At 40.2% G+C, this 26,027-nt stretch overlaps 1 protein-coding gene across 6 annotated transcripts in view; it reads left to right on the top strand.

The window, feature by feature from the left end:
- The window catches only part of ANKS1B (ankyrin repeat and sterile alpha motif domain containing 1B), a 1,156,475-nt gene that overhangs the window by 1,068,670 nt on the left and 61,778 nt on the right, over positions 1-26,027 (top strand). For 4 of the 6 annotated variants that reach the window (XM_060413093.1, XM_042247116.2, XM_042247115.2 and 1 more), the window contains 2 exons: positions 21,006-21,134; positions 23,335-23,406. In XM_060413093.1, coding sequence (XP_060269076.1) covers positions 21,006-21,134; positions 23,335-23,406 — 201 coding nt within the window. Of the gene's footprint in view, positions 1-14,998; positions 15,074-21,005; positions 21,135-23,334; positions 23,407-26,027 lie in introns of all 6 variants that reach the window. The other 2 variants (XM_042247114.2, XM_042247111.2) reach the window with 2 other exon arrangements.

Below are 26,027 nucleotides of genomic sequence, written 5' to 3'. Positions count from 1 at the left end.
TTAGGATTGCAGGATTACATTGTAACTCTGTTTTTAATTTTTTAAGGAACCTCCTTACTGTTCTCCATAGTGGCAGTACCAATTTGCATTCCCACCAACATAGGAGGGTTCCTTTTTCTCCAGATCCTCTCCAGCATTTATTATTTATAGACTTTTTGATGATGGCCATTCTGACTAGAATGAAATAATACCTCATTGTGGTTTTGATTTTCATTTCTCTAATAATTAGCAACGTTGAACACTTTTTCATGTGCCGTTGGCCACCTGTATGTCTTCTTTGGAGAAATGTCTATTTAGGTCTTCTGCTTATTTTTTGATTGAATTGTTTATTTTTTTGATATTGAACTGTTAGTGTATTTTGGAAATTAATCCCTTGTTGCATCTTCTGCAAATATTTTCTTCCATTCTATAGGTTATCTTTTCACTTTGTTTATGATTTTCTTTGCTATGCAAAAGCTTTTAAGTTTAATTAGGTCCCATTTGTTTATTTTTGTTTTTATTTTCATTCCTCTAGGAGGTAGATCTAAAAGGATTGCTGTGATTTATGTCAGTGTTCTGCTTATGTTTTCCTTTATGAGTTTTACAGTATCCGCTCACATTTAGGTTTTTAATCCATTTTTGAGTTTCTGCAGTGTTTATTTGTTGATCCTCTTGTGGGAACTCCTCCCTGAACGTCTTGGGAGAGCTCTGTCTTCCTGCCATGTTTGTGAAAAGCTTTGTATGTGGGTGTGGAGTTTATTGCTCAGAGAGAGAAGTTCGTACCTGTGGGGACCTCTCCAGTGAATGGATGCTGCTTCCTTAGCAGCTTCTTCAGTTGGAGTTTTGATTTGGTTTCTTTCTGACTCTGTGATCTGTATCAAGACATGTGATTTCTCTAACTTTAGTTTCCCTGTCTTTAAAACATAGATAAAGACTGCCTCACAGGTTTGTGTGAATCAGATAATTGTTGTGAAAGTATATTCTAAACTATGAATCATTATTGGTACATATAGATAGATGTATGACTCAGTTCAGATATATCCTCTATCAGTCCCTAACTCAAAGGTCCCTGGTTCATAGTAGGACCAGTTAATAACAAAAGCGTTAGGTAAGTGGTCAGAGTGGTAACAATCTATAAAGACCACCCTTTTGTTCCAGTATTATACAGGCTTAGAATATATATTGAGAATGAAATTTGAACTTTCCTCCTTGTTATGTTAATTGTATGCATATGAAGGCCGCCACAGAGTATCTCTCATGATGGAAAAGGGATCTGTGAGATGATCACAAAGCAAGTGAAAGCAGAGGAGAGCTGGAAGAGTTCTCTGCAAATTAAGGGTACAAAAGTATGAGGCAAAGGATATCTTCCAGTAATAACACGTTATTATTGTAGTGTGGTAAGAGAAAACATTAAGCAAGAAAGAAAGGATTGTTTTTTCCTTAAATGAATCTTACAACTTGAAATAACCAAGTACACAAAATTGTCAACTAGAGAAGCATAGATATCCCCAAAATCCATGAGGTAAACACTGAGCCAGCCTCTGGGCACGAAGATAGTAATTTATTCTTCTGTACTTTCCCTGAGAGAAAAAGCCTGGTCTTCCTAGGTTCTACCCACTGCTCTTATGTGATGGAATTTATAGAATCAGCCTTCAAAAAATGGCGCAACTGTTTTGAAAAGAACAGCATTTTACAAAGTGATTTCTCACCCCCCATGAAACAAGTTTTATTACTGAGTTACATTAGATTTTTTGAAATGTCCATAAGTTAGTGGCTAGTTTTTAATTTCGATTTTTATCACTTCACTGCTGCTGCTAAGTCACTTCAGTCGTGTCCAACTCTGTGCGACCCCATAGACGGCAGCCCACCAGGCTCCCCCATCCCTGGGATTCTCCAGGCAAGAGTACTGGAGTGGGTTGTCATATCACTTCACTACTACTTAGAAAAACTCAGCATGTCCATGACTTCAAAAATTTTTATGAAGGTCTTGGAAGAATAACTCCTAATACTTCACTACAGACAGATAATGTATAACTCAAAAAAGAAGGTTAAGAATAAACTCCATAAGCTCTTCCATCAGGAGCTCTCAGGAGCTTGTTGGGCAGACAAACTAACACCCAGCTTCATTGATAACTTGGGATGATGATGATATCTGTGCCCCATTTCAAGCCAGAAACTCTGGACCATCAGCCATCTATTCCCAAAGGCATCATGCCAAGCAAAAGTGCAAAATAGTGCTCTCATACCTGGAACTGAAATCTGATGTGTTGCACACCTAGTTTATTATTGTGGATGGTTAATTGCCTCTTCTCAACATATATGCTACTCTCCCCATGACAGTTTTGGTGCTGGAAACTCCAATATGATTAGCATCTTACAGGCAACATTGAATGTTACTGTCTATCCTGTACCGCAGTCAAAAAAATAATGAGGAGAACTTGGAGAATCACTCAGATGGCTTCCCCTTCAGGCTCTGATACTCCTCTTACAACTCTTGATTCTTTTTTTTTAATATAAATTTATTTATTTTAATTTGAGGTTAATTACTTTCTTGCTTCTTTCATTCTCTGTCCATTTCATCAGTGAAGCAAATTAGACAACCAGGAGTTTGTTCTGATCTATGCCATCAGACCTAAACACCTCCGGTCACTTGTGATGCCACCACCTCCCCTTCTGTGCTGGTACTTAACCAAGAGGAATGTTTCCAATGAAAACCAGAGCACAGATTTTTAAAAAGACATAAACAGAAAAGGTCCTATTTTCAACTGAATATGTAAGAAATCTGACAATATATGAAAAACCCTATTTTAGTGGAATTGATCTTGTGATATTTAGTGGAGCCTTAGGCTGGCTGACACTAGCAGCTTGTTCACAAAGAGGCACACCAGGCTATTTTTCTCCACTTGTTAAATTTTCAGAATGTTCCTCATTAGATTCAGTCCAGTTCCTGGGTCTGCAGGTCAACGTTGGCTGTTATAATGTGACCTTGATACATTTTCAAGTGGTATGAGAATTCTCTTATTCTTCTCCTTCTTCCTCTTCTTTTTCCAGTATTAAAGAAAATAAAGAGGTTTTTAATGTCTAGGGGAAATAGGGCTTATTGAGCAATCCTATCACAGTAACTTCGTTCATGTATGAGTGAAGCAATAAATCAGCAGAGACTCTGCTGAGTGCACGCAGGTAACAGAAATCCAGCTCAAGCATGAAAGGGCGCATATTTGGGTCATTTTTGCTACACAGTCCTGATAGCCTGGGTTCAGGTGCTCACTTGATGTCTTGGTCTTAGACTCCTCTTGTCTCAGCTCTGTTGTCCTCTGGGTTGGCTCTTTTCTCAAGCAGGCTTTTTCTACATGAGGGGAGTTTCAAGTCCAATTCCTGTTACACTCGAAAACCTGTGAGAAAGAGGGCTTATCTAACCAAGAGTTCCCCCAGAAAGACCCAGGATTGAGTCCCATTGGTTCAGATCAACCTGGATCTGGTTTGGATCATTTATCTGCCTTGAGCTAACACACAGGAGTGTGTGTGTGTGTGTGTGTCTGTGTGTGTGTCTGTGTCTGTGTCTGTGTCTGTGTGTGTGTGTGGTGTGTGAGGTGTGATTAGCCAGGAGCATGTGTGTGTGTGTGTGTGTGTGTGTGTGTGTGTGTGTGTGTGTGTGTGTGTGTGTGGTGGTGTGTGTGAGATGTGATTAGCCAGTCCTAGGTCACGTGCCTAGAGATGGCTTTAGCTCCACCAGAACCACAGGAACTGAGGGGTGAGAAGGGAGGCTCCTCCCGTTGACAGGCTATTATGACCAGAAGTGACAGTGGTTTCTGGGCCAATAGAGATAGCAGTGGTGAGCACTTCAGTAAACCCACTCTGACTTCCAAATTCTGAAAATGTTTGATGGAAAATTATTATATTATTAATCCACGCCTGACCTGCTACAGTCCATGGGGTTACAGAGTCGGATACAGCTGAGCGACTGGACAGCAGCAATACACGAATATTACTTTCATTTTTGTGTACTTAATTTGAGGAGCTTTTAAAAAATAACATGTATACTTATGGCGGATTCAAGTCAATGTATGGCAAAACCAATACAGTATTGTAAAGTAAAATAAATTAATTAAATTTAAAAAATAAAATACTAACATAAAAAAATAAATAATATATTTGAAGTAATCAGATCAGGGTTAAAAACCCTATCTCTAATATCTAATACCTCTGTAACCTTGAACAAGCCTCTCAGCTACTCAGGGCCTTGGTTTTCTCTTCCTAAAGTAAGATTATTGCCCCCTCCCATCACTGTTGTGAGGCACAAGTAAAGTAGTAGTTGTCAAGTATTTAACAAACTGTATAGCTCTACATTTGGGTGGTTTGGGATATTATTATTATTTTGAGATAGCTCTAACTTCCTTCTTTTCTGTGCTTTTTCAACTTCAACTGGGAATGAATGCATTCTAAAATAAAGCTCATAACTTTTAGCTGTGTTTTACAAAAGTATTTCTATTTTCCAGCTGGTAAACCCCAAACTAATACCTCTCCACTGATATGGAAACAACAGTTCTTAGGACTATAAGCACTGTACCAGAACTTCCTATCTGTATTATAACCTAGTTAGTATTGAAGCTCTTTGGAGAGGATTTGTGGATGATTCCATACTTAAATACTTTATGAGTTAACATGTATTAAAATATGCCCTTATATGTTAAAACATTTTATTTCTGTTATAGTAGAGTCTATGTGGGCTATGTAGAGGTGAGACCTGACTCTTCCTTATTTTTTAATTCCCTATAATAATCATCCCATACTTATCAGATTATACAAGGTTTTTAGGCACTGCAAAAGCCACAGGTTTTTTAAGATTTATTTTAATTGAGGATAAGTACTTTTATAGTGTTGTGTTGGTTTCTGCCATACAACAACATGAATCAGCTATAAATATATATCACTTGAATCCTCAGAGCCAGGCTGAGGACTGTGAACTGCCTACCAGCTCTGAGCTAGGCAGGTGATTAATTCATTGTCATCATCCTCAGAGCCAGCACTGATTAGTACAGCTTTATAATGAGGAAGTCAAGGCACAGAGGGTTTATGCTGTTGGCCCAAGACCACAAAGGTTGTAAGAAGCAGAGTCAGTACTTGAACCCAAGCTGTCTAGCTTCAGAGCCTGTGCTTTAACCACTGTGATGATGAACCCCTGGGTTGTATCTACACAGCAGACATGCTGCTGCTGCTAAGTCGCTTCAGTTGTGTCCGACTCTGTGCGACCCCATAGACAGCAGCCCACCAGGCTCCTCTGTCCATGGGATTCTCCAGGCAAGAACACTGGAGTGGGTTGCCATTTCCTTCTCCACACAGCAGACATGACACATTCTAAAAACTCTAGAACCCCAAGAGGCTCCAGTACAATGTTTTGAGACTTTTGACATATTCTGCGAGTAATATTTAATACTTTATGTAAAATCACTTGTAGTAGAGACTTGAATCTCTAAGGTGGTGTGGACAGACATTATATTTGAAGAGAATCCTTTGCTCTTGATATCCAACATTTTATTCTTTACAAATCAAGGGGAGTAAAGAGTAGCTTCATGAAATCAATTGCAAAATTATGTGTTCTCCACCTTTCTGTATGGATCTCTACTCTGAGGCTTGAATGCAGCCTCACAGGAATTTACAGTAACTTGCGTTCTCTATATACATTTATGGCTAAAAGTTTCTTCTGTGCTCCTATTAAAGAAAACCAGAGAACTTTAGGGTGAGAAGGGGCCAGAAAAGTATCCAGTCCTGTGACTTGATGCAGCACCCCCTCCAACACAGCCTTAGTAAACAGCCACAAGTTTATACCTCTACTTGTCTCTGTAAGGCCGCCCCTACTTTGTGAGGCAGCCAGCCCCATCATCACTGAATAAGTTCTAATTAATAGGACTTTTGCCTTATAGCGTATTGAAATTAGCCCCCTTAAAATTCCCACGTAGTCAGTTAATGCTATCTTCTGAAAACACGAAGAGTAAATCTACTCCCTCTTGCTGTGAGTAGTGAAGACTAAAGACTCTGTGATGTCTTTCCTTTGCTATATTAACCACTTCCAGCTCTTGCCAATGTCTTTCTGATAAGAGGGATATGGGCTACACAGCTTTCTGATTCCCCAGCTCTGGTCATGTCAGTTTCATTGATGTTCATGCTTACCATTGGGATACTATTAATTCTTGTTGAACTTTTCTATGAAAATGCTTTAGTCTTTTTCAGTGGCCATGAGCCATGCCTCCCTTCTCAGGCCTCAAAAGTGCTGTGTGTGTGTGTGTGTGTGTGTGTGTGTGTGTGTGTGTGTTTAACCTTAATGCAGGATCTTACATTTACGTTATTCTTTTGCAGGTCGAACAGTTTTATCAAGTAATAAATCCTATTCTGTCAGTGCCTTTTTAGAACTTGGTCAATGCTCAACATGTCACTGATTCTTCCCAAGTATGTAATGTGCTGATTTTAAAAGCACACCTCAAAAAATGTACCTATCAGGTAACTCCTCTAGTGTGTTGACTTCAGTGTTGAACAGGGCAGACCTGAGGAAATACCTGTGTAGCCTTCCATTAGAGACCTCTTAGGTTGGCATCATTCAAGATGATCATTCAAGCAGACCTTGTTTTCCCATATATTCCACAAGGATAAAATGAGGAAATAGTGGGGTCTTGATAAGTATCAATGAATGAATGGCTTTGTCCAATACCCACTTTTTTTAACTTCTTGGCTGCACCATGCAGCAAGTGCAATCTTACTTCCCCAACCAGGGATCAAACCAGCCCCCCCTGCAGTGGAAGCTCGGAGTCTTAAGTGCTGGCCTACCAGGGAAGTACCTCCAACACCTCTTTTTCACTAGAGGCAGAAAGCAGTGTTGAGTATACAGTTTGTAAATGGGTTCAAATTCCTAAAAATGACATCCTCGATTTACAAGAAAGGAGCATGATTTATATTTTAAAGCAATGTTACTGGCAAAGAACAATTTTTACTTTGCAAAATCGAATTTCTTTGCAGCAGTTCATGTTATGATAAAAAGCTGACTGCTGCTGTTCTGAATGAGTGATTAATATTTCTGCTAATGGCCCTGAAAAATGTTTGTGTCGGGAGTAGCCAGACTTGGAGGTAGAACAAGTAAAATAGTCCATATTGCAAGAAACAGCATGATCCCAATTGACTTAAATTTCCTGCAACATCCAGGGAACCTGGGGCGCTGTACAATAAGATCTGAATTGTACAGTGTTCTGCTTTTGTTCCTCTGCTCTGTTTTTTTTCCTTGTGAAGAGATTTCATAAATTTCATAAATAATCCTATAATGTCATTTAGGTCTACAACTGTCATATTAGGGAATGCAGGTTATGTATTATCTCTGCAAATGAATAACAGGTCACATAGCTTTAGTTCTCTCCTGTTTTGGCAGTCAAGAGCTTACTTTATGTGCTGTCAGCACCAGAGTCAGAATTTAAAGGGAAAGAGGGAAGAAAGCGAGGAAGGGGGAGGAGAAGAGGGGGAATAGAAGGAGAGAGGGAGGAAGTGGGAGAGGAAGTTGTAACTTTGCAGGCAGCAAGTACTGTCAGACTTCGTATCATGTCAGGGTACTAATGATGAGACCAAATGTGGTGTTTACTTCCACTTTTGCTAGGTCGATTCATTCTGATGCCAGCAATAATGGGTCACACATGGGAAAATGACTGTTGGCCTGCTTTTTCACTTCCAGCAGGTGATTACTGATCTGTCCCAGAATGTCCCTGATACAGGGACAAGGTCATATACATGAAGGTGTGAGAAGACTGCTCTTTAAGAAAGGGAAAAAATGACGGGGAGCAGGATTTTTCTTTTTTTAGTCCAGTATTCCCTGCAAATAAAATAGTTGACTCAAAACCTTTTACAAAAAGAGTCAGTGGTAAGAAAGCCTGAACTTGAGACGTTCCCAGCGTAGTTGAAAAGAAAGACTCACATATAGTTGTTACAGGGGCGTGTACACATCACGAAGCTCACCTGAGAGGAGAGGAAGAGAATGGCTCCGTCTATGATGGTGGGACAGAATAAGGTGCTGGCCTGCGGCTTCTGGGTAACTCAGGAGAGACAAAAGGTTCTGGTTTCTGACTTCCAGGCAAGGTTCTGAGAGTGCCCACGGAAGAGGAGACCACAGGGGCCATCACCGAAGAAAAGATGCATGCGAGGTGTTTGGTGTGTGGTTCCTTGGCTGAACTGAATTTTTCTGACTCCATCCTTTGACAGGTCTCACCTCGTTTTGGGCTCTGCTCAAGGAGCTGCTGAGTTTTCTGGCTGCTGACCGAGGCTCCCTTTGTTAGGGTGCCCTTTTTTCTTTTGCCTTTGAAGCTGTTTTGTTCTCTCTTCAAGTTTGTTTTTGTTTTATTTTAGAAGCGCTGTCATCTGAGAGAAGAAATGGACTTCATTACTCTTTTAACTTTCACTCTGAACCTTTCCTATTTCTTGTTGGACTCTTTCTGGTCCGTTTCTGAACACCCCGAAGTGTGAAAGAATTATGACAGACATAAGAGAAACAGAGGGAAAGCTTTTTTTTTCAGGGCTAGAACAAGGCAGAAAATTTCATCTCTGATGGAATCTGACCAGAGGGCTCTATTCATACAAGTTTCTTTATTAAACTGGCTACACAGCATCAGCAGACACATGGAAGGTTTTCAGTGCCTAATTGATGTTACTGAGCAGGTGGAGCTGTCACAGACTTACTCCTTCCAAGACCTGCCATCAGCTTCTGAATCCCAGTTGACTCCGGGTCCTGACAAAAGAAAATGGATCATGTCCATAGCAATGCCTGTTCTGTAAGCATTGACTGAAAGCAGGGCTGACCCCTACTCACATTGTGACCCATGCCTTGTACCCCATAGATGAAAAGTAATTGTCTGTGAATGAATGTCAGGGTGCCAGGAAGACAGGTTCTTATGCTCTAAACTTTTTCCCCCATTTTCAGTTTGCACTTGAAAGAATAATCCCTTTGTAGCATGGAAAGCATAAACTTAATTTGGGTATAACATGCTGGGTGCTTGGGGAAGGCTCCTCTGGGAAGGCAACCCTGGAGTAGAAGGTGAGGGATTTGGTCATGCAGCATCTGGAGAAGGGGAAACAAGTGCAGAGGCTTTGATACAAGAGTGCGCTTTGCTGTCCACAAAGTGTGAACAGGAGGGAGAGAGGTGAGGCAGGGCAGGGGTAACAGAGGATGGAGTTCCTTGCAGGCCCATTATTAGGACTGAATTTTCTTCTGAGTAAAATGGAGCAGAGCAGCATGATCCAGCCTTCATTTTAAATGGATCGTTTTGGCTGTTGTATTGAGAATCAGCACAGCAGGACCAAGGATGAGAGCAGTGAGACCAGTGTAGAAGCTAATGGAAGAATCCAAGTGAAAAAAGGTAGTGTCTTGGACCAACTAGGGATAGGATGGTGAGATTTTAGAAGTAAATTCAGTAGGATTTGTGGCTGGATTGAATGTGAAAGGTGAGCAAGAGGATGACCCCAACTGGAAGAAGAGGGTTGCCATTTAGTGAAGTAAGACAGTTTATAGGAGAGAGGTCATTTGAAGCTTGGTTTGGGGCATTTAATTTAAGGTTAAGATGCTTTATTAATCATCAAGATTAAGAGAAGTGTTAAGAAGGCTGGGTCTCTGCCTCTGGAGTTCAGAGGAAAGGTTTGGGCTGGAGACATAAATTTGGGCATCAGGATAGGATGAGACCACCTGGTAAAGCCAGAAGTAAAGCATTAAGGACTTATACTGCAGGGGTCAGAGGACGATCAGGTCACGGTAACCAGCAGAGGAGCTAGGAAATGGGAGGAGTGATCAAGTGTCAGATGGTCAAGGAAAATGAACAGCTGGATTTGACAAAATGAAGAACAGTGGTTTCAGTAGAGTGGGCTCACGTGAGGAGAGGAAAGGGGAAGCAAAGACCATATAGATAGCTCTCGGGGCCTTTGCTTTCAAAGGACAGAAATTGAGCAGGAGCTCAGGTAAAATATTGGGTCAAGGGAAGGGGCTTATTTGCTTTTAATGGGAGATGTTTCAGTACTTACCACAAATGTTAAAAAACAGACAATGAGGAAGAGAGAACTTACTGTAAATTACCAGGTTACCACCGATTGAGCAAAAAAGAAGTCGACCTTTAGGAGAAAGACTTTGGAGATAGATAATATTCTCTTTAGTTTGTTATTAGATTTGAATGCAAATGCGTTGTATTTTCTGAACTGTACTCATGGTAACCTGAGGTATTTGGTGGTAACAAGAACAGGATGTGTGTTATATTAGAAAAAACGTTTCCAGAGTCAGGAGAGAGGTCTGAACTTGAGATAAAATTATGCACCTCCAAAAGTGTGCTGACTTCATCACCAAAGAAATAAATATTAAATTATTGATATCTCAGTTCTAAGATTTCTATCCCTTTAATTAACCCCCATTTATTTGGATTTCATGGTAATTCAAATTCAGATCAACTAAATTAGCCTTTGCGATGTATGAGAAAAAGGAACTGAGAGAAAATTAATAAGCATATGAAATTGCAAAGGCTGTTTACCATCCTTTTACAGAACTGTTTCCAGGCTCCTACAAGCAGCCCGTTAGCAGATAGGTCTGCTAATTACAGATGTTCCTCTCTTTTCAACAAAGTCAGCAGCTCTTTTTCAGCCTTTATCAGGAAAAAATGAGACCGTCTCTAACAAGAAGTCTGCAAGGTTAATCTCTGATGCATTTTGCCAGAAGTGTGTTAGCAGTGATGTAGTTTACTGAGGGCCCAAGTGGCAGCAACAAAGTAGATCGACTAAAAATTATAACGAGGAGAGTAATTAATGTTTCCGTGGTGCTTGGTCATTTGCCAAGAAATACTGAACGCACTCTGTGATTCCATTCACTCAGTCAATACGTTTGACAGCTTCTGTATTTCAGGTCCTAGAAACCTAGTTGTGAAAAAGTTCCCTTTTGCGTGAAGCTTAACATGAGCTGCACAACAACCTGGTGAAATAAGTAGGCCGAGTGCTATTATTAATCTTTTCAGATGAGGATATTCTAATGTTTAATTAACACTTAGATTTAACTCACTTCTGTTCTAGGAATTTGGGCCCCAGCTAAAATTTTATCACTAGTATTTTCTTTCTCAAAGCTTTTGAACACTCAGTACTTCAATACATGTTGTAATTCTGAAATTTTATCTTCATAAATATAGTGGAGGAGAAGAGGGGGTCAGAGGATGAGATGGCTGGATGGCATCACCAATGCAAAGGATAGGAACTTGGGCAAACTTCGGGAGATGGTGAGGGACAGAGAGGCCCGGCATGCTGCAGTCCATGGGATTGCAAAGAGTCGGACATGACTGGGTGACTGAACAACAACAAATATAATGAAATTCTGCAGGGGAAGCTCTTTTGCATTTAAAAAATTCATTCCATCACTCAGTCTGATAACCATGTGTCTGGAAGAGCCATTCCATGTTATGAAGACACCAGTTAGAGCTGGTCTTAAGTTACTACTCTAGGAGCGTGATCAAGTCTTCACTGTCATCAAAATTGGCTTCTCTGGTGGCTCAGTGGTAAAGAATCCTGCCAGGACAGGAGACGTGGGTTTGATCCCTGAGTTGGGAAGATCCCCTGGAGAAGGAAATGGCTACCCACCCCACTATTCTTGCCTGGGAAATCCCATGGACAGAGGAGTCTGGCAGGCTACAATCCATAGGGTTGCAAAAGAGTTGGACGCAACTTAGCGACTAAACAGCAACAGCAATCATCAAAGTTAGTGTGATAGCTGACATGTATCAGCTTTTTAAAAAACAACCTCCGTAACATACTATTAACTGCCTTTATTTTAAACTGTTTTTAAAATCTGACTTTTTACCACCTGCATTGAGGCACATAAATATTAGAAATGAGAACATATTTAAAGTTTGCACATAGGTTTTAAATGAAAAACAGTTATTGTAAGTTCTTTAAAAGGTATATATGCCACATAGGAACTCTCTTCAGTGTATATGACTGGAGATAGGTTTTATTTCTTCATTGAAAAAATCTTACACAGATTTTTAAAAAATAAAATAATTGTGGCACAAGACCCTCTCTTTCCTCCTTGACTCTCTGATAACTTCTGTGACTGTTGGGAGATATATTCACGTAACAGGATGCTAAGGGGGAGCTTTCCTGTAGGCTCTAAGTACTGCACGTTCTAAAGAGAGAGCTGCTGGTAATGGAGCCTGACTCCCTCCTTGGAGTTGACCAACAGGTGGTGAGTCCTGTCCTGCATCGTCAGCTGCCTGTTCATAGAGGCAGAAGATTGCTGCTGGGAGGGTGGGGAACATAGGTCAGAAGAATGTCTGCGCCACAGTGGAAGGAGCTGAGGCTTTCCCTCCCTTCCCAGGGGAGGGGAGAGAGCACATGCCTGGGCAACACAAGCCTGGGGAGAAGGGTTCCAAGGGTAACGTTCACCCAGAGTGGGGCAACCTGGCATCTCTCTCCGTCAGTGGACTTCTGGGAGCAGACACGTGTAGACCAGCCTGAACTGAGGAAGAGAGACCTGGAGGGAAGTGTCCTGGCAGAGAGAGGAGTGGTTTCAGAGCCGCGTGCTCTGCATGGCGCCGATGTACGTGTGTGTGGTGTGGGTGGGCATTCAGGAAGAGGCTGGGCTTCTGTGTGCTCCCCTGCCTCCCACCCAAGGGGCGTGCGTGTGTCCTAGGAAGGTTGAGTAGGGGTCAGAGAAAGTCACCCTAGAGCCAGATTTCTCACATCAGGAACAGTGCTATCCGGACCCCACGCCCTTCCCAACAGAGCCCTCCAGAGAACCTGCGTGGATACAGTAGAATCCAGGGCCAGGCAGCTCCTACAGGAGGGGTCAGAGACCAAGTTAGTGTTACCCTGGTCAGCAGACAACCAGCAGAGAGAATTCAGCCACTGCCAGATAAGAAAGGGGCCCTTGTCCTTCTCCCCAGCGAAGTGCATGAAGGAGGTAGAGCTTGGGGTGGGAGGGCTCCAAGGTGGGCTCTACTGCCCCACCAGGTGTGTGATGAGGAAGAGCAACGTTTGAATCATATATGATATTGGAGTATGGCTCATCTGGGGGTCATGATTGGAAAATAGAACATGAAGGTATCTGCACCCCGTGTGGAGTTGAGACTTTCTTAAACTGACTCCATTTATATGTATTTCTTTCAGGATTAGTAAACAGATTCCATGTAACTGAATAGCCCCTCCGCCTTCTGGTGAAGTCATTACTGGGCTGGCACTCCTTCCCAGCCAGCTGACATGTAACACTTTCCTGTGTGACCTCAGCGAGCTACTGAACCTCTCTGGATGTCATTGTCCTCATCTGTCAGATGACAGGTGATCCCTGGGTTACTTCTGTCCCTAAAATTCTGTGAACGTTGTAGAAGATGTAATGTATGTAAAAGAATTAGCTCAGATCTGTGGGTGACAGTGCTTTAAGGGTGTCCTCGAAGTATGTTTGGTGCCAGTTAAGATGATAATCCTACTGAAGCATGGAGTTAATATATTTAAATCAGATGACAGCTATTGGAGACGAAGCTGGGAGTTTAATGACCCCAATGCTTAACTTGCTAGAGATTTAATTTTTGAAAAGTAGGAAGGGGTAGATGCCCGCCTGTGGAGAAAATGGCATGATGTTTAGGGCGGAAACTGAGAAGAGCGGGGCTGCTTTTAAGTGAGAGGTGGTTGGAAGCGCCTTTTGGTCAGACCCCAGGTATCTTACTTTCTGAACAGAATGCCAGTTACCTGACAGTCTGTCCCCAGCAAGCCATCCAGATGACAGAAGGGATGGAGAGCAAGATGTAGGTGGGTATGGAGCTGCGTTTGGAACTGGAGAAAGAGATGTTAAATTTATGGTGAGCGTTTCTGGGAGGATGGAGGTGGGAGAAACATTTAGCCAGAGGAAAGCTTTCGTTTCCAGAATCCGCACTTGCTGGTGATAGGGTTCCTTGCTGGGTTTCTAAACCATACTGTGCTCGTGTTCTTATCTCCTTTCTGCACTGATCTTTGTATGCTCTGCTTGTGATTCTGGGGATGTTCACAGTGTTGGCTGAATAAGCTTAGGCGCTCTGCCATTTTCTGTGGTTCGATTTCACAGCGTCTTTTAGGTGATGGAATTCAGGAAAAGAACTCTGTAAAGGTCAGGCCAGGAGCCTCGTTGGCTTATCTGGTGGTTTCTTCTGTAACTCCTGGGAGGCTTCTGGTTCATTGGGCATTTGATTCTAAGCAAACATTACTGCCTTTTAATAACTGTTGGATAATAATTATTGGATTGTTAATGGTGTGGTGGCGAGTCCAAAACATGGAGCTGACTCATTAGGCTCATAAAAAAGCAAATGCTGTTACCCAGAGTTTCTGGTGAGTAACAGAACTGAGCTTCCAGACCCCAACCCACCCCCCATTCCGCCTCCACGGTGCCCCCTCCACCACCACACGCTCCCACTGCCGGGCAGCAAACGGACACTTCTCCCCTTGTTAATCACAGAGTTTTGCCCTTGAGAACTCTGGAGGGGGAAAATATCTCCTAGGTTTATCAAGCTGAGCAATGACTAAACTAGGAAAGTCGTTTTATTGCATTGTTTGCTCCTGGTCGTTTGCCTATATGAAAATAAAAACGTTTGGCCTGTGTTAAAGAATTTTTCCTATCTTTCTTGAACTTCATGAAAATATTTATTCTATGAAATGAATGACGTGAAGGGGGAAAGTATTTCCATTCTCTTTGGCAAGTAGAAAAACACAGTTTGCTTTTTTCAAGATGTGAGTGGATTGGTAATTTCCTTTGACATAAAATTAATGCATAAATGGTCTTTTTTTTTCCTCCCAGCCAACCCAAAATGTTTTTAAGCAAAAGAATGACTTGGAAGTCAATTATTAAACCTCGGGCACCTTAAAGTATTTTTTGAGTGTTCTTGTTGTTTTTCTAAGAAATGTGATTCTTTGCTCTTTATTATTTTCCTCCTTCCCTTCCTTGATGCTACCTTGGTAGCTGCCGTGTTTTAAATATTGACAAGATGAGATAGTTTTCTGTTTATATCAGCAGTCGTCTGTCTGTGAGATATGGACGAATCAGAACGCTGGATTTCCTTTCTCAGCCATCCATCAGGTTCATAATGTAAGATTACAAATGGTTATTTTCTCTTCCTGAACTTGCGCTGTGTCGTGTGTTGCAAAGTGTCGTCAACAGCTATAGGGACTATGTCCTGGCAGTGCAGAAAATTTGTGATGTCTAACAACTCCTGAGATTTTTTTTTATTGTTTATTATACTTCATTCACTGTGCCTTGTGACTAGTTAACGTGCAAAACATTGTCCTGAAATGAGAAACATACTTAGTTTGGAAGTCTACAGTTAAAATCTGTCCCGTGTGAGTTTGGCTTTCATCCCAGGTGTCCGCGTTCACTTGCTTTCACAGGAGAAAGGAAAAGGGTAAATTGATATATATATACCCATGTATATATCAGTGTTAGTCTTCCCCATTTTGTACTTTCCTTGTCCATGGGCTATTCAGTCCTTTGTGCCTAATACAAAGGTTCATGTGCTTCACTTGTGAGAAATATTTGAGTATGATTTGCATGATATTCTATATGTTTTATGCAAATGCAAGAGGACTATAGCCAAGAGAGGCACCATTACAGCTACAAAGTGGTTCTCAGCCTAATCTTTTTTTTTTTTTCCACTTGACAGTAGTGAATTGATCTTTGGAATGCATGCAAAATCACGACCTATTTTACTCTGAGCTGCTTAATATTCAGATATTCACATTTCACCTTTGCATACATTTAAAAATTCAGTTTTGTTTGGAAAGTAAACATTTTCATGTTTGGGTTTTTTTAATCTATTTCCTATTTTAAAATACAATCCTATTGTCACACTCTTAAATTTTTCTCATTGGGCAGCCTGCTATCTGAGAGGTTGAGACTTTTGGTTGAGAATCACTCAAAAGAGCTTTCGCAGAGCTCTTGGGGCAGCATGCAGAGGGCCTCTTTGGGGTGCCACGCCAGGCATACCCCTCCTTGTGTGCATGGGGTTCTGGCTCTTGGGGACCACAGTCTATACATCGCCTGGTACTGCTGCTCCAGTGACCCAGCGGTTCCTCCTGAACATGTAAGCGCTGCTGCTGCTGCTGCTGATGAGTCGCTTCAGTCGTGTCCGACTCTGTGCGACCCCATGGACGGCAGCCCACCAGGCTCCCCCGTCCCTGGGATTCTCCAGGCAAGAACACTGGAGTGGGTTGCCATTTCCTTCTCCAATGCATGAAAGTGAACAGTGAAAGGGAAGTCGCTCAGTCGTGTCCGACTTTGTGACCCCATGGACTGCAGCCCACCAGGCTCCTCCATCCATGGGATTTTCCAGGCAAGAGTACTGGAGTGGGGTGCCGTTGCCTTCTCCAAAACGCTCGCTAACCAGTGCTTTTTCATGTTCAGAAGTGGCCATCTCCACTCTTTTATCAAAAGAAACAAATTTAGTATAACCAGCTGCATTCTTTATTCTTGAAGATGTTTTAGAAGAACTGCACCAGCATCTTGCTTTCATGTGTATGTGAACTGTTTGTAGGAGGCCTTTCCTTACATTCACATCCCAATGTATATATACATATTTATAAGTGTGTGCCTTCTTCAGAGCTGTTGAGATAAGGGAAAGTAAATGTAATCACATATACCTTACGTATGTTTGGGTAGCCCATGTCTAATATTTGTTAGAATTATTGAAAGTGAAACCTGAAAATAACAATTGTCATTTAAAATCATTTTAGTTTTTCATTAAGTGATCTGAAGAAATAGAAAACAATGTTTGTTAATATTCAATCTAAATTTACAAGCAGGTAGGTGGGAGTTGTTCCTAATAGAAAAGATTTAAAAGCTTCTATTAAAAAATCAATTAAGTCCTCATTTAAAAATTTTTTTAAAGAATAAGATAAGGCTTGGAAAATACCATACCTTCCTGTTCATGTTAGAGAGCTAGATCCTAATCATAGCTTTTAATTATTTACTGACATCCTAACAAAACTTTTCCTTGAGAAGAAAGTAAGACTATAAATAGTGTTTCCCCTTTGTATTCTCAGAACACATAGAATATGTGATACCTTCAGTTTCCTAACAAAACTTTTCCTTAAGAAGAAAGTAAGGATATAAACAGTGTCTCCCCTTTGTATTCTCAGAATACAATAGAATATGTGATATCTTCAGTTTCCATTTTGGGGGATAGGATGTTACACGATATGATGTTTTCGAATTAGATATCTGGTGCACATGAGCTAAAACCATGCAGTTTTACCACCTTTTGAAATAATGAAAAGATTAATAGCTGCATTTTGGAATCTACCATCCAATAAACATCTATCATGGAATTTTGCAAATATTTTTCTGCATTATAACTAAATTCAGTTAGTGGCTTATACTTTTCAGCCGGTGGTATGAGACATTTAATTTAATTACATTATATTGAGTATGGCCCAATTATAATCCTTCAAACTCAGCAGGCTGAGAATTTCTAGTTGGCAGTTGGTAAATACCTATTAAGCAGAATCAATTCTCTGTTTAAAACTTTAATCTCAAATTATGTTTTTCTTTCGTATTAGAAGATTAAGTTTTATTTGAGTTGGAGGGATAGCTAATAATGTACATTTTCTTCTGTTTAATTATGTCCTAAAGGAACAAATACATACATAAATGCCAAGTAAACAAGGTTTTAAGCCATGACCAAATTCTTGAACTATTAAGATCATTTAATACATGAACCTAAAGGAAAGGTTTTCCTGTAAGTATTTTAAGCTATAAAGAAGTAGCCTGAAGATATTTAGTAAGAGTGCCTTGAATCACTGTAATTTCTCTTCTGCAATTACTTAAGCCCTTTAAAGAGTACTGCCAGTCACTAATAGTTTACAGTGTGACAGACTTCTGTGATTTTATTTTGTTTTTCTAATTAAACATTATTGCCTCATAGTAACCCATGTTTTGCTAAACATAAGACTTTATTATAAACCATTATTTCAGATAAAAGACTTTTTAAGTCTGTTTGATTTTTAGTTAATATTTGATAAGCATTTTTAACTGGGAGAGTATTAATTTTTTAAATTTACCTTAAGAAATACAGATAATATCTGTATATAAATTTACTGCTTAATAGGACCTAATACTGGGCTTCACAATTGGAATTATTTTATATGTGAGGCAAATCCCTCCCTTATTTTTCTCTCTACTGCTCCTGCATGTTATCACCACTCTACCTGTCTCCCCCATAGTTCATTCCTGCTGTAATTCGGCCTCCAAAAGGACAGAGACCTACGGCACCCTTGCTCTCTAAGTTCTTTTGTTTTACTGTCCCTCAAGGAGATGAAGCTGAATCCCACCCCAGGGCAGGCCACATCTGCCCTTTACAATAGTGTAATGATGAGTCCATCCATTCCCACTGAGTTAATTCCAAAGAGAAAAATCAACACCTACAGAGTCTTCTAAATACTCTTATATATAAGGTTAAAAAATAATAATAATAAGTTGATGAGTTTCCAGGAAGAAAAGAAAATTATTTCCTTATAAATTCAATTTTAAGAACACTTTTCCCTCTGTTTGAAAACGAATTTCTGGAAATAGCACTCAGTATGACAAAATTCAGTTTCTATTTCCAGAAAGGCAGATTCAGTCCCTGTAGGGAATTTTTAAAATATTTGGTCTGGAGCATAGTTTCTGGGCCACAAAGAAAATAAGGATTCTGTTTCTCTTCCCTATAATTATCTTCCCCCATTGCATGTCGGGGAAGCTTGTCAGAGCACTCCAGATTCGGAGCAGGTGGTTTGGGATTTCTGGACAAAGTGGAGTCATAGGAGAGCAGATGATGGCGCTGCCTAAGCAGATGAAATGGACGCACCACTAGATTCTTCAAATGCTTACCAAATAAGAGATCGAGGTCATTTCCAGACTGACGTGCTATGTGCTGTTATTCCCAAAATGGCTGCTCTGACTTCTGTGGATGATGTAAATATTTGGATCAGCATTCTGCTTTAAGTGTATGTGGAACTCACGTTGAAATTTAATTATAAAAGTGCCTGAGTTAATTCAGCAATTAGAGAATGAGTTTGCATATGATTTGCATGCTTAACGTACAAACACCTGAAATGTCCCCATAGTCCCAGCTTCATCCCACCCATTCCCACCCCCAGCCCTCCCCCATCCCTTGACCCGCAACCCATGGTACCCCCAGCTCCTGCCATGTCTGTTCAGGCTTTTCTGAAAACTGCCTGTTGAGCTTGGCCAAGGTGAACCTCAGCTAAACGATGACAGGGCTAATGCTGAAGACTGGATGCTTGGTTTGCGTTGCCACATCAGCACACACTGGATCCAAGGATCTCCTGAGGTCAACCAGCTCCCTTTGTATCATTCCACGAAGTTGCGTGCAAACTTCTGTTGTTGCGTTAACAGTGTTACCTGTGACTTAAGTGTACAACACCTGTTTGCTGTGTTGTTGTTGCTTTATCAAGGGAGGGGGGAGACCAGTGGTGTCATTTAATGGGGGAGATGAGAGGATGATTTGCTGGATGTGGGAAGAACTTTGAATTAAGAGCTCACTGTTGCATGTTTCCAGAGTTTTAACTGTTATCATTTAAAGGTTATTATAGTCACCTTTGAAATAATATTGAAATTCACATATTCTGCATTTTAAATTTTATGCTAGTCTTTTTAAGAGCAAATCACAGTCAGTTGAAATAAAGATCCAAACATTTAAGAGAGAAGGAAAAGAAAAGATCAAAATAGCAAGTCAGAGGAAAACTTAATTGCAACTAGTTACTGTTTTTACAAAATAAAAATCCATATAAACAAAGAGAAAACTTAAGAATGATTCAGGGATGGGTCATGAAATGAAGGATTTTTGCTTAAAAATGCTTAAGTAAATAAACCAGATAAAGTCTTAATGATATCAACAGATGGAAGATGGGAGAACCGAGCCCTGTGCAAGTAAATTAGCAACTGGAACAAAGCTAACAAGCAGAGTAGCTCAGAGAGAGGAGCTGGGGGTTCTGACCAGTCACACACTCCAGTGAGAAGCCAAGGAAATAACATGAGGCTCATTTTTCTCTTCCCGTGGTTGGGATTGACAGATCTCAAAGAGAAAATTTCAGGCTCTCTGCCTCACGAAATGGCCCGTGCATTCCTAAGGGGCTCTGGAATTCTTCTGTTTTTAAAACCAGTTAGAAATTTGACTTTATAGGCACTCACACTAAACCATTACAGTAATGAAACATGTTGAGGTTAACCTCGTGGAAAATGGTCATTAAAATGATGGGATGTCCTTCTGCCTTAAGCCTGTCTTAGTGGGCTCAGGTACTGTGTGATATACTGTCACATGGACTGTGCTTGTACTTGTGATCAGGCTCCCCAAGTATATACACAAGCACATATGACCAAACCTGGTATTTAAATATTCATTCTTCATTCATGCTTTAGGTTTTCTGAGGGAGGTGTTTGAGTATATCCAAGACAATCACGGTGGTGTTATATTGATACAAATGAATTCAGAGGAGGGAAACTAGCTATCATCCACCAGTACATTTTCTTCTGAAATTTTGTCTAGTATCACGCCTACCATATTTTCTCTCCAGAGATACAGAATTTTTCAAAGTACATGGTACATGTCCTCATCAGGAACTGAAATTTATAAACCGGTGTATTGTGAATGCATTTCAAACTAAAAATTTCGAACAGTCAAGTTTAAAAACAGAAAAGTCTTTCAAAGATCATATGTTCTTTTCTGTTGGAACAGAAAATTATGACTTAGTAAATCATTTATGAATATCTTCATGTTTAATTTTAAGAGTACTTGGCTTAGGCTGTCATTCTAAAAATAGAGTAAATCAACTTCTTTCATACCTCAAAAGTTAACTCAGCTTTGGGAGACAGGATGCTAGGACATATAAAACCATGATAAACATATAATACACCCAAATGCATTTGCACCTTTATGGCACACAGATTTAAGATGAACTCAGGCCAGCTATAGTGCATGAACTTAGCCTATTACTCATGCTACCTCTAGAATAAATGTGATTTTCAGACAGGAGACTGGGGAGAACCTTCCATTACCTTGCGACCTCCAAACGAAGCCACAGCCTCAACTCCAGTGCAGTACTGGCAACACCACCCGGAAAAGCTCATCTTCCAGTCATGTGATTACAAGGCTTTTGTAAGTTACCCAGAACTGAGTGCTTGGGTACCAGCAGGAATAGAGGGCGCATTTCTAGCTTGTTTGCTTTTATATTCAGTATCCCCAGACATCCATCACTGAAATTCCTAAAATGTTTTCCCCTTCTCTTTTTTTCTTAAAGAAGCCTTCTTCAAAGGCTACTTGGAAATTCCAAACAAATATAACTTTATAACCCTTTTAATCTTGTAAGCTTAAGGTCTGTTTTGCCTTCTTCATATATAATTGTATTTTAAATTAAATGGGATAAATTGCTCTTAAAATGGAAATGACTGTAAATAGAGCACATATAGGCATTTCCCCATAACTCACCAGTTATCTCAAAACATTGGGTCTACAGCTTTATGTAAATATCAGATTCTTTTCATTGTCATCATTTGGATTATATTACTAGGCCTTTTTTTTTTTTAGATAGGAGAGGGAATCAGGCTTAGCTGAGATTGTGAGTGATATGAGCAGGTAAATGTTCAAAAGATACCATCAGTTTAGGGGCAGGTGGTTGTCATGACTATAGCAGGGAAAGTGGCTGAACCCTCAGCAGAACACTGAAACTGTCTTTCTTAAAAATGAATGTTTTAATCAGGACAAAGTTTCCTGATAACTTAATAGATGAGGATTTCATATTTTCAAAAATAAGATAATGAAAAACATCGGAAAGAAGATAAGGATTTCACCACAGTCATCGTCGTTAGTTTATGAAGATATAAAGGCCCTAATTATCTCACAGCAGTTCAGTCTTCATTTTGTGCCCTCTGCACCTCTGCTTATGTCTTGAAGCACTGGACTTATTTCAGTCGTAATCTCCCCCCAGACTGTAAGACTGCCGTTCCTCCTTCTTCCTCTAAGACCCAGACACCAGATCCCTGAGCCTTTCTGAGCATGCCTTCTTTGAAGCCTTTGACTGAACCCTCTGCTATTGTGCCTGTGCACAAACTCTTCAAGTCTGAAATCTCCTGGTTCTAAAAGACTGATTCCCAGCCCAGTTTTTGCAGAGTGCCAGGGTCTCCTCAGTCACGTCCAGAAAACAATCATTTTAATACACTCTTTTAAAAAGACATATTGAGCTGTTTCTTTTCTCTCTTTTTCTGAAGGAAAGTAGAGAAAAATGACAGATAGAAAGAACCCTATTGAAGTTTCAAAAGGTTGTGTGTGTGCATGCTAAGTAACATCTGACTCTTTGTGACTTTCTGGACTGTAGCTCGCCAGGCTCCTCTGTCCATGACATTCTCCCAGAAAGAATGCTGGAGTGGGTTGCCATGCCCTCCTCCAGGGAGTCTTCCTGAACCAGAGATCGAACCTGAGTCTCGTATCTCCTGCACTGGCAGGGAGGTTCTTTACCACTAGCGCCACCTGGGAAGCCCCTTTCAAAAGGTTCAAGGAGAGTCAATTGATAGGAAGGCAAAATAGACATTTTGCTAAAAACTTTTTGCCCCCAGCCAGAACTTGGAGTGTGTGTGACCATCTGTACTAAGGCAGCATTGGAGCCTATCGCCTAACAGCAAAGTGATTGGTGATTCCTGGAAGGAGATACTGCCATCCTTCTCCTGCCCTGTTCAGCCCCTCCAGTGTCAGTTTGCACCAAGGAACTCAGCTCCCTGGGCTGTGGAACAACTGAGAATGGCATTCTCCCTCCCTGCGTACTTCCAGCCCATTCTCAGGTGGATCAACCACCAGGCATGGAACTGAGAATGAAAAAGGTCCAAAACTTTTTCTCTGCCTAAAAGCAGCCTAACATTAATTACCTATGCAGCCAACTAAGTCCAAATGGGCTGTATGTTGCTTCGCTTCTCAGCTGTCTCATACAAGCCTATAATTACATAGATAGTGATGTGATTTATTTTTGCAGACATTGCTGCCTCAAAAAAAAAAAAAGGGAAAACATTTTTAGATGGCCCCATTTTGCAGTTAAATATGATCTGAAAGATGGCTTCTTTAGAAACTACTGCAGTTTTATTATAAAGAGCAATTTACAGCTTTCAGAACTGTGGTTAATTCTGCTACATTCTCTGTATACATCATTTATTTGTTAGAATTAGTTACTGTTAGTTTTTAAAAGTTATGCAGCAGCCTACAACCAGGAAAGCTGGCCAGTAGTACTTTTACAATCTGCTTTTAAATTACTACTCATATTTATGTTCTGTTTTTCATAAATCGTTGATTTATTTATTTTTTTGTATTTCAGTATTTAGGTTCTATGCTGATAAAAGAGCTCAGGGGGACAGAATCAACCCAAGATGCTTGTGCAAAAATGCGGGTAAGTTTGCCAAACGATTTTATTTCTTGTCACTGAAATACTAAACACTGGGTATGGATACAAATTGCTGCTTCTCAAATTACTATTTTCTTCATCTGTTGGTCTGCTGAATCACACTGGTGTTATATAAAAAGGTGTTTGGGTTTTGTTCGTGTTTATGCCACTGTGCTTTGATTTGATGTCTATTGGATGCAGTTACTATTATTTTTAAAGATTTAAAGTAATTTTATATACATTGATCATCTCCAGATTTGGAGAAAAATGACCTTTAGTTTACTATGAAAAGAATATTTTACGCACCCACTTGGCAGTCTGAGAATACTTACTGAAAGACTGCCAACTAACTAAAAATTAACAAACGCAGGAATATTGAGAGCATGTTATATAAAGCTAATATGCTTTAGGAGCTTCTTCATTTTTATAAAATAAGAAAACCATACAACTCCACATTGAATCATGTAAGGACACAATCTTGACAGAAATGGCAATTCCAAATGTCTGTGATTGGTGGCTGCTGGGTTCTAAGGACCCTGTATTAGTCGAACCAATTCTCCCTGAGAGAGATCCAGTGAGCTTCTTCTTTCATGTGTCCCTTATTCTTCCTCCATAGCAGATGTGTAGAAGCCATGGTGATATCTGACTGATGATACAAAGTAAGAATATCGGACTTAATCCACATAGCAACTAACCAGTCAAGTTTGAGATCATTAGCAAGTGAAACCCTAACTTCTGTTTATCATTTATTTTATACAAACAGCTTTGGTGGGAAATACTTAAAAGCATGTAATTTAACAGTCATTGCTCATGGAACACTAAACATGTATGAATCTTCATGACATTGATGTCTCTGTATGTAATGGCTGATTTGATATTTTGATAGTAGCAGAAAGACTGAAACAGTTGTCCTTCTGTTTGATGTAGGTATGTAGGTATAGTATACTTAAATTGTCAGGACCAAGGAATCTTTATTCCAGGTACTGTGTTTAGATTAAAAAAAAAAAATCCCTGATATGTGCAGGAGCTCCAGGTTCTAGTTCTGTTGTTGCTTACTTGCCTTAGGGGTCACTTTATAGTCATAATAATAACTGGTAAATTGACTGAGTAGTTACAATGTGCCAATCTTCTGTGCTGAATACCTTGAGTGTTTGCTCATCTAATCTTTACCACAAAGCTATGAGATTAATACTGTTGTTGTCCCCATTTTGTAGAAGAAGAAACTGATTAAATAACTTTCCCAAGATCAGACAGTGAATAACTTGCCAATCTGGGACTGGGTCTGTCTGACTCCAGAGCCCAAGCTTTTAACTACTACATTCCCCTGCTTTTCCTGGGCTTCATTTTCTTAGGAAATAAGAACATTGGACTAGATCCCATTAGGGTTCTTCCTGGTTTTATAATTCTGGAAAACTTGTATTCTAATTATCTGTCAAAGAACAATAAGAAAATGGGAAAGGTTTTCAATCATTAAGCCTCGATAATTTTAGAGCCATTCATGAACATGTCAAGGAAATTAATTTGGCATCTCTGATTTAATACTATTAACTCAGTTATCTGAATCCAGCTACTTCAATGCAGTAATGAGCATAAATAGCACATAGAGCACATAGCGCCATCTAAAATACACCAGATTTAAATTTCAGTCAATTTCTTGAAATTAAGTGGATCTGAAATTCCATTTGGACAGCAATATCAAAACCATTTAATAGTCTCAGTGGAGAATAATTTAGTTAAATACTTGTCTGTTGCTTAAAATGAAAAAGCCATCTATTTAGAAGCCATTCTTCTGTTCTTTAGGGTGTTTTTCCAGTTTGCTGCCCTTGGTGTTTATTTTGAGTAGTTTACATGAAAATAAAGAACTTCATTGCTACTTGGGATATCACAGACCCTTATTTCCCATCTTGATTACATTAATATCAGTCTTTGACAGAGTAGCTAAAGTTGCACTCACTGGGTTCATCAGAGCCTTTAAACACCAGAAGTGCAAATTTGATCTGCTATCTGGGACTATTGAATTGTGAACTAGAGCTCTCACTGACTGAAAATGCTGTGGATCTCAGTTTGTAGTTAATGTTCAGTTTGAACCTCCAGTTACTGTTCTCTCTGTTTTCAGTATGGTGACATTTCAGCCAAAAGTCCCAGTAGAATCAGATCTCCCTAGGGGAAGTATGTTAGGGCAGGGGTCCTTAACCTCTGGCATCTAATGCCTGGTGATCTGAGGTGGAGCTGATGTAATAATAATAAAAATAAAGTGCCTTGGGCTTCCCAGGTGGCACTGGTGATAAAGAATCTGCCTGTTAAGGAAGAAGACATAAGAGACATGGATTCAATCCTTGGGTCGGGAAGATCCCCTAGAGGAGGGCATGGCAACCCACTTTTTTTTTCAACTAAACATTTATTGCCCTGAGTTTTAAAATATCTGAAAAGGTGGATCATTTATGTTGATAAAGAAATAGTTTTAGGGTAGTTTTAGGAACCCTTAAAGAGTCTATAGGATTCAGTCAGTTCAGTCACTCAGTCGTGTCTGACTCTTTGTGACCCCATGAATCACAGCACACGAGGCCTCCCTGTCCATCACCAATACCCGGAATCTACCCAAACTCATGTGCATCAGGTCGGTGATG

This window comes from Ovis aries, chromosome 3 (genome assembly GCF_016772045.2).
Source record: "Ovis aries strain OAR_USU_Benz2616 breed Rambouillet chromosome 3, ARS-UI_Ramb_v3.0, whole genome shotgun sequence".
NCBI classification, from domain to species: Eukaryota; Metazoa; Chordata; class Mammalia; order Artiodactyla; family Bovidae; genus Ovis; species Ovis aries.
Note: the sequence above shows the minus strand (reverse complement) of the source record. Positions and strands in the feature narration are given on the sequence as shown.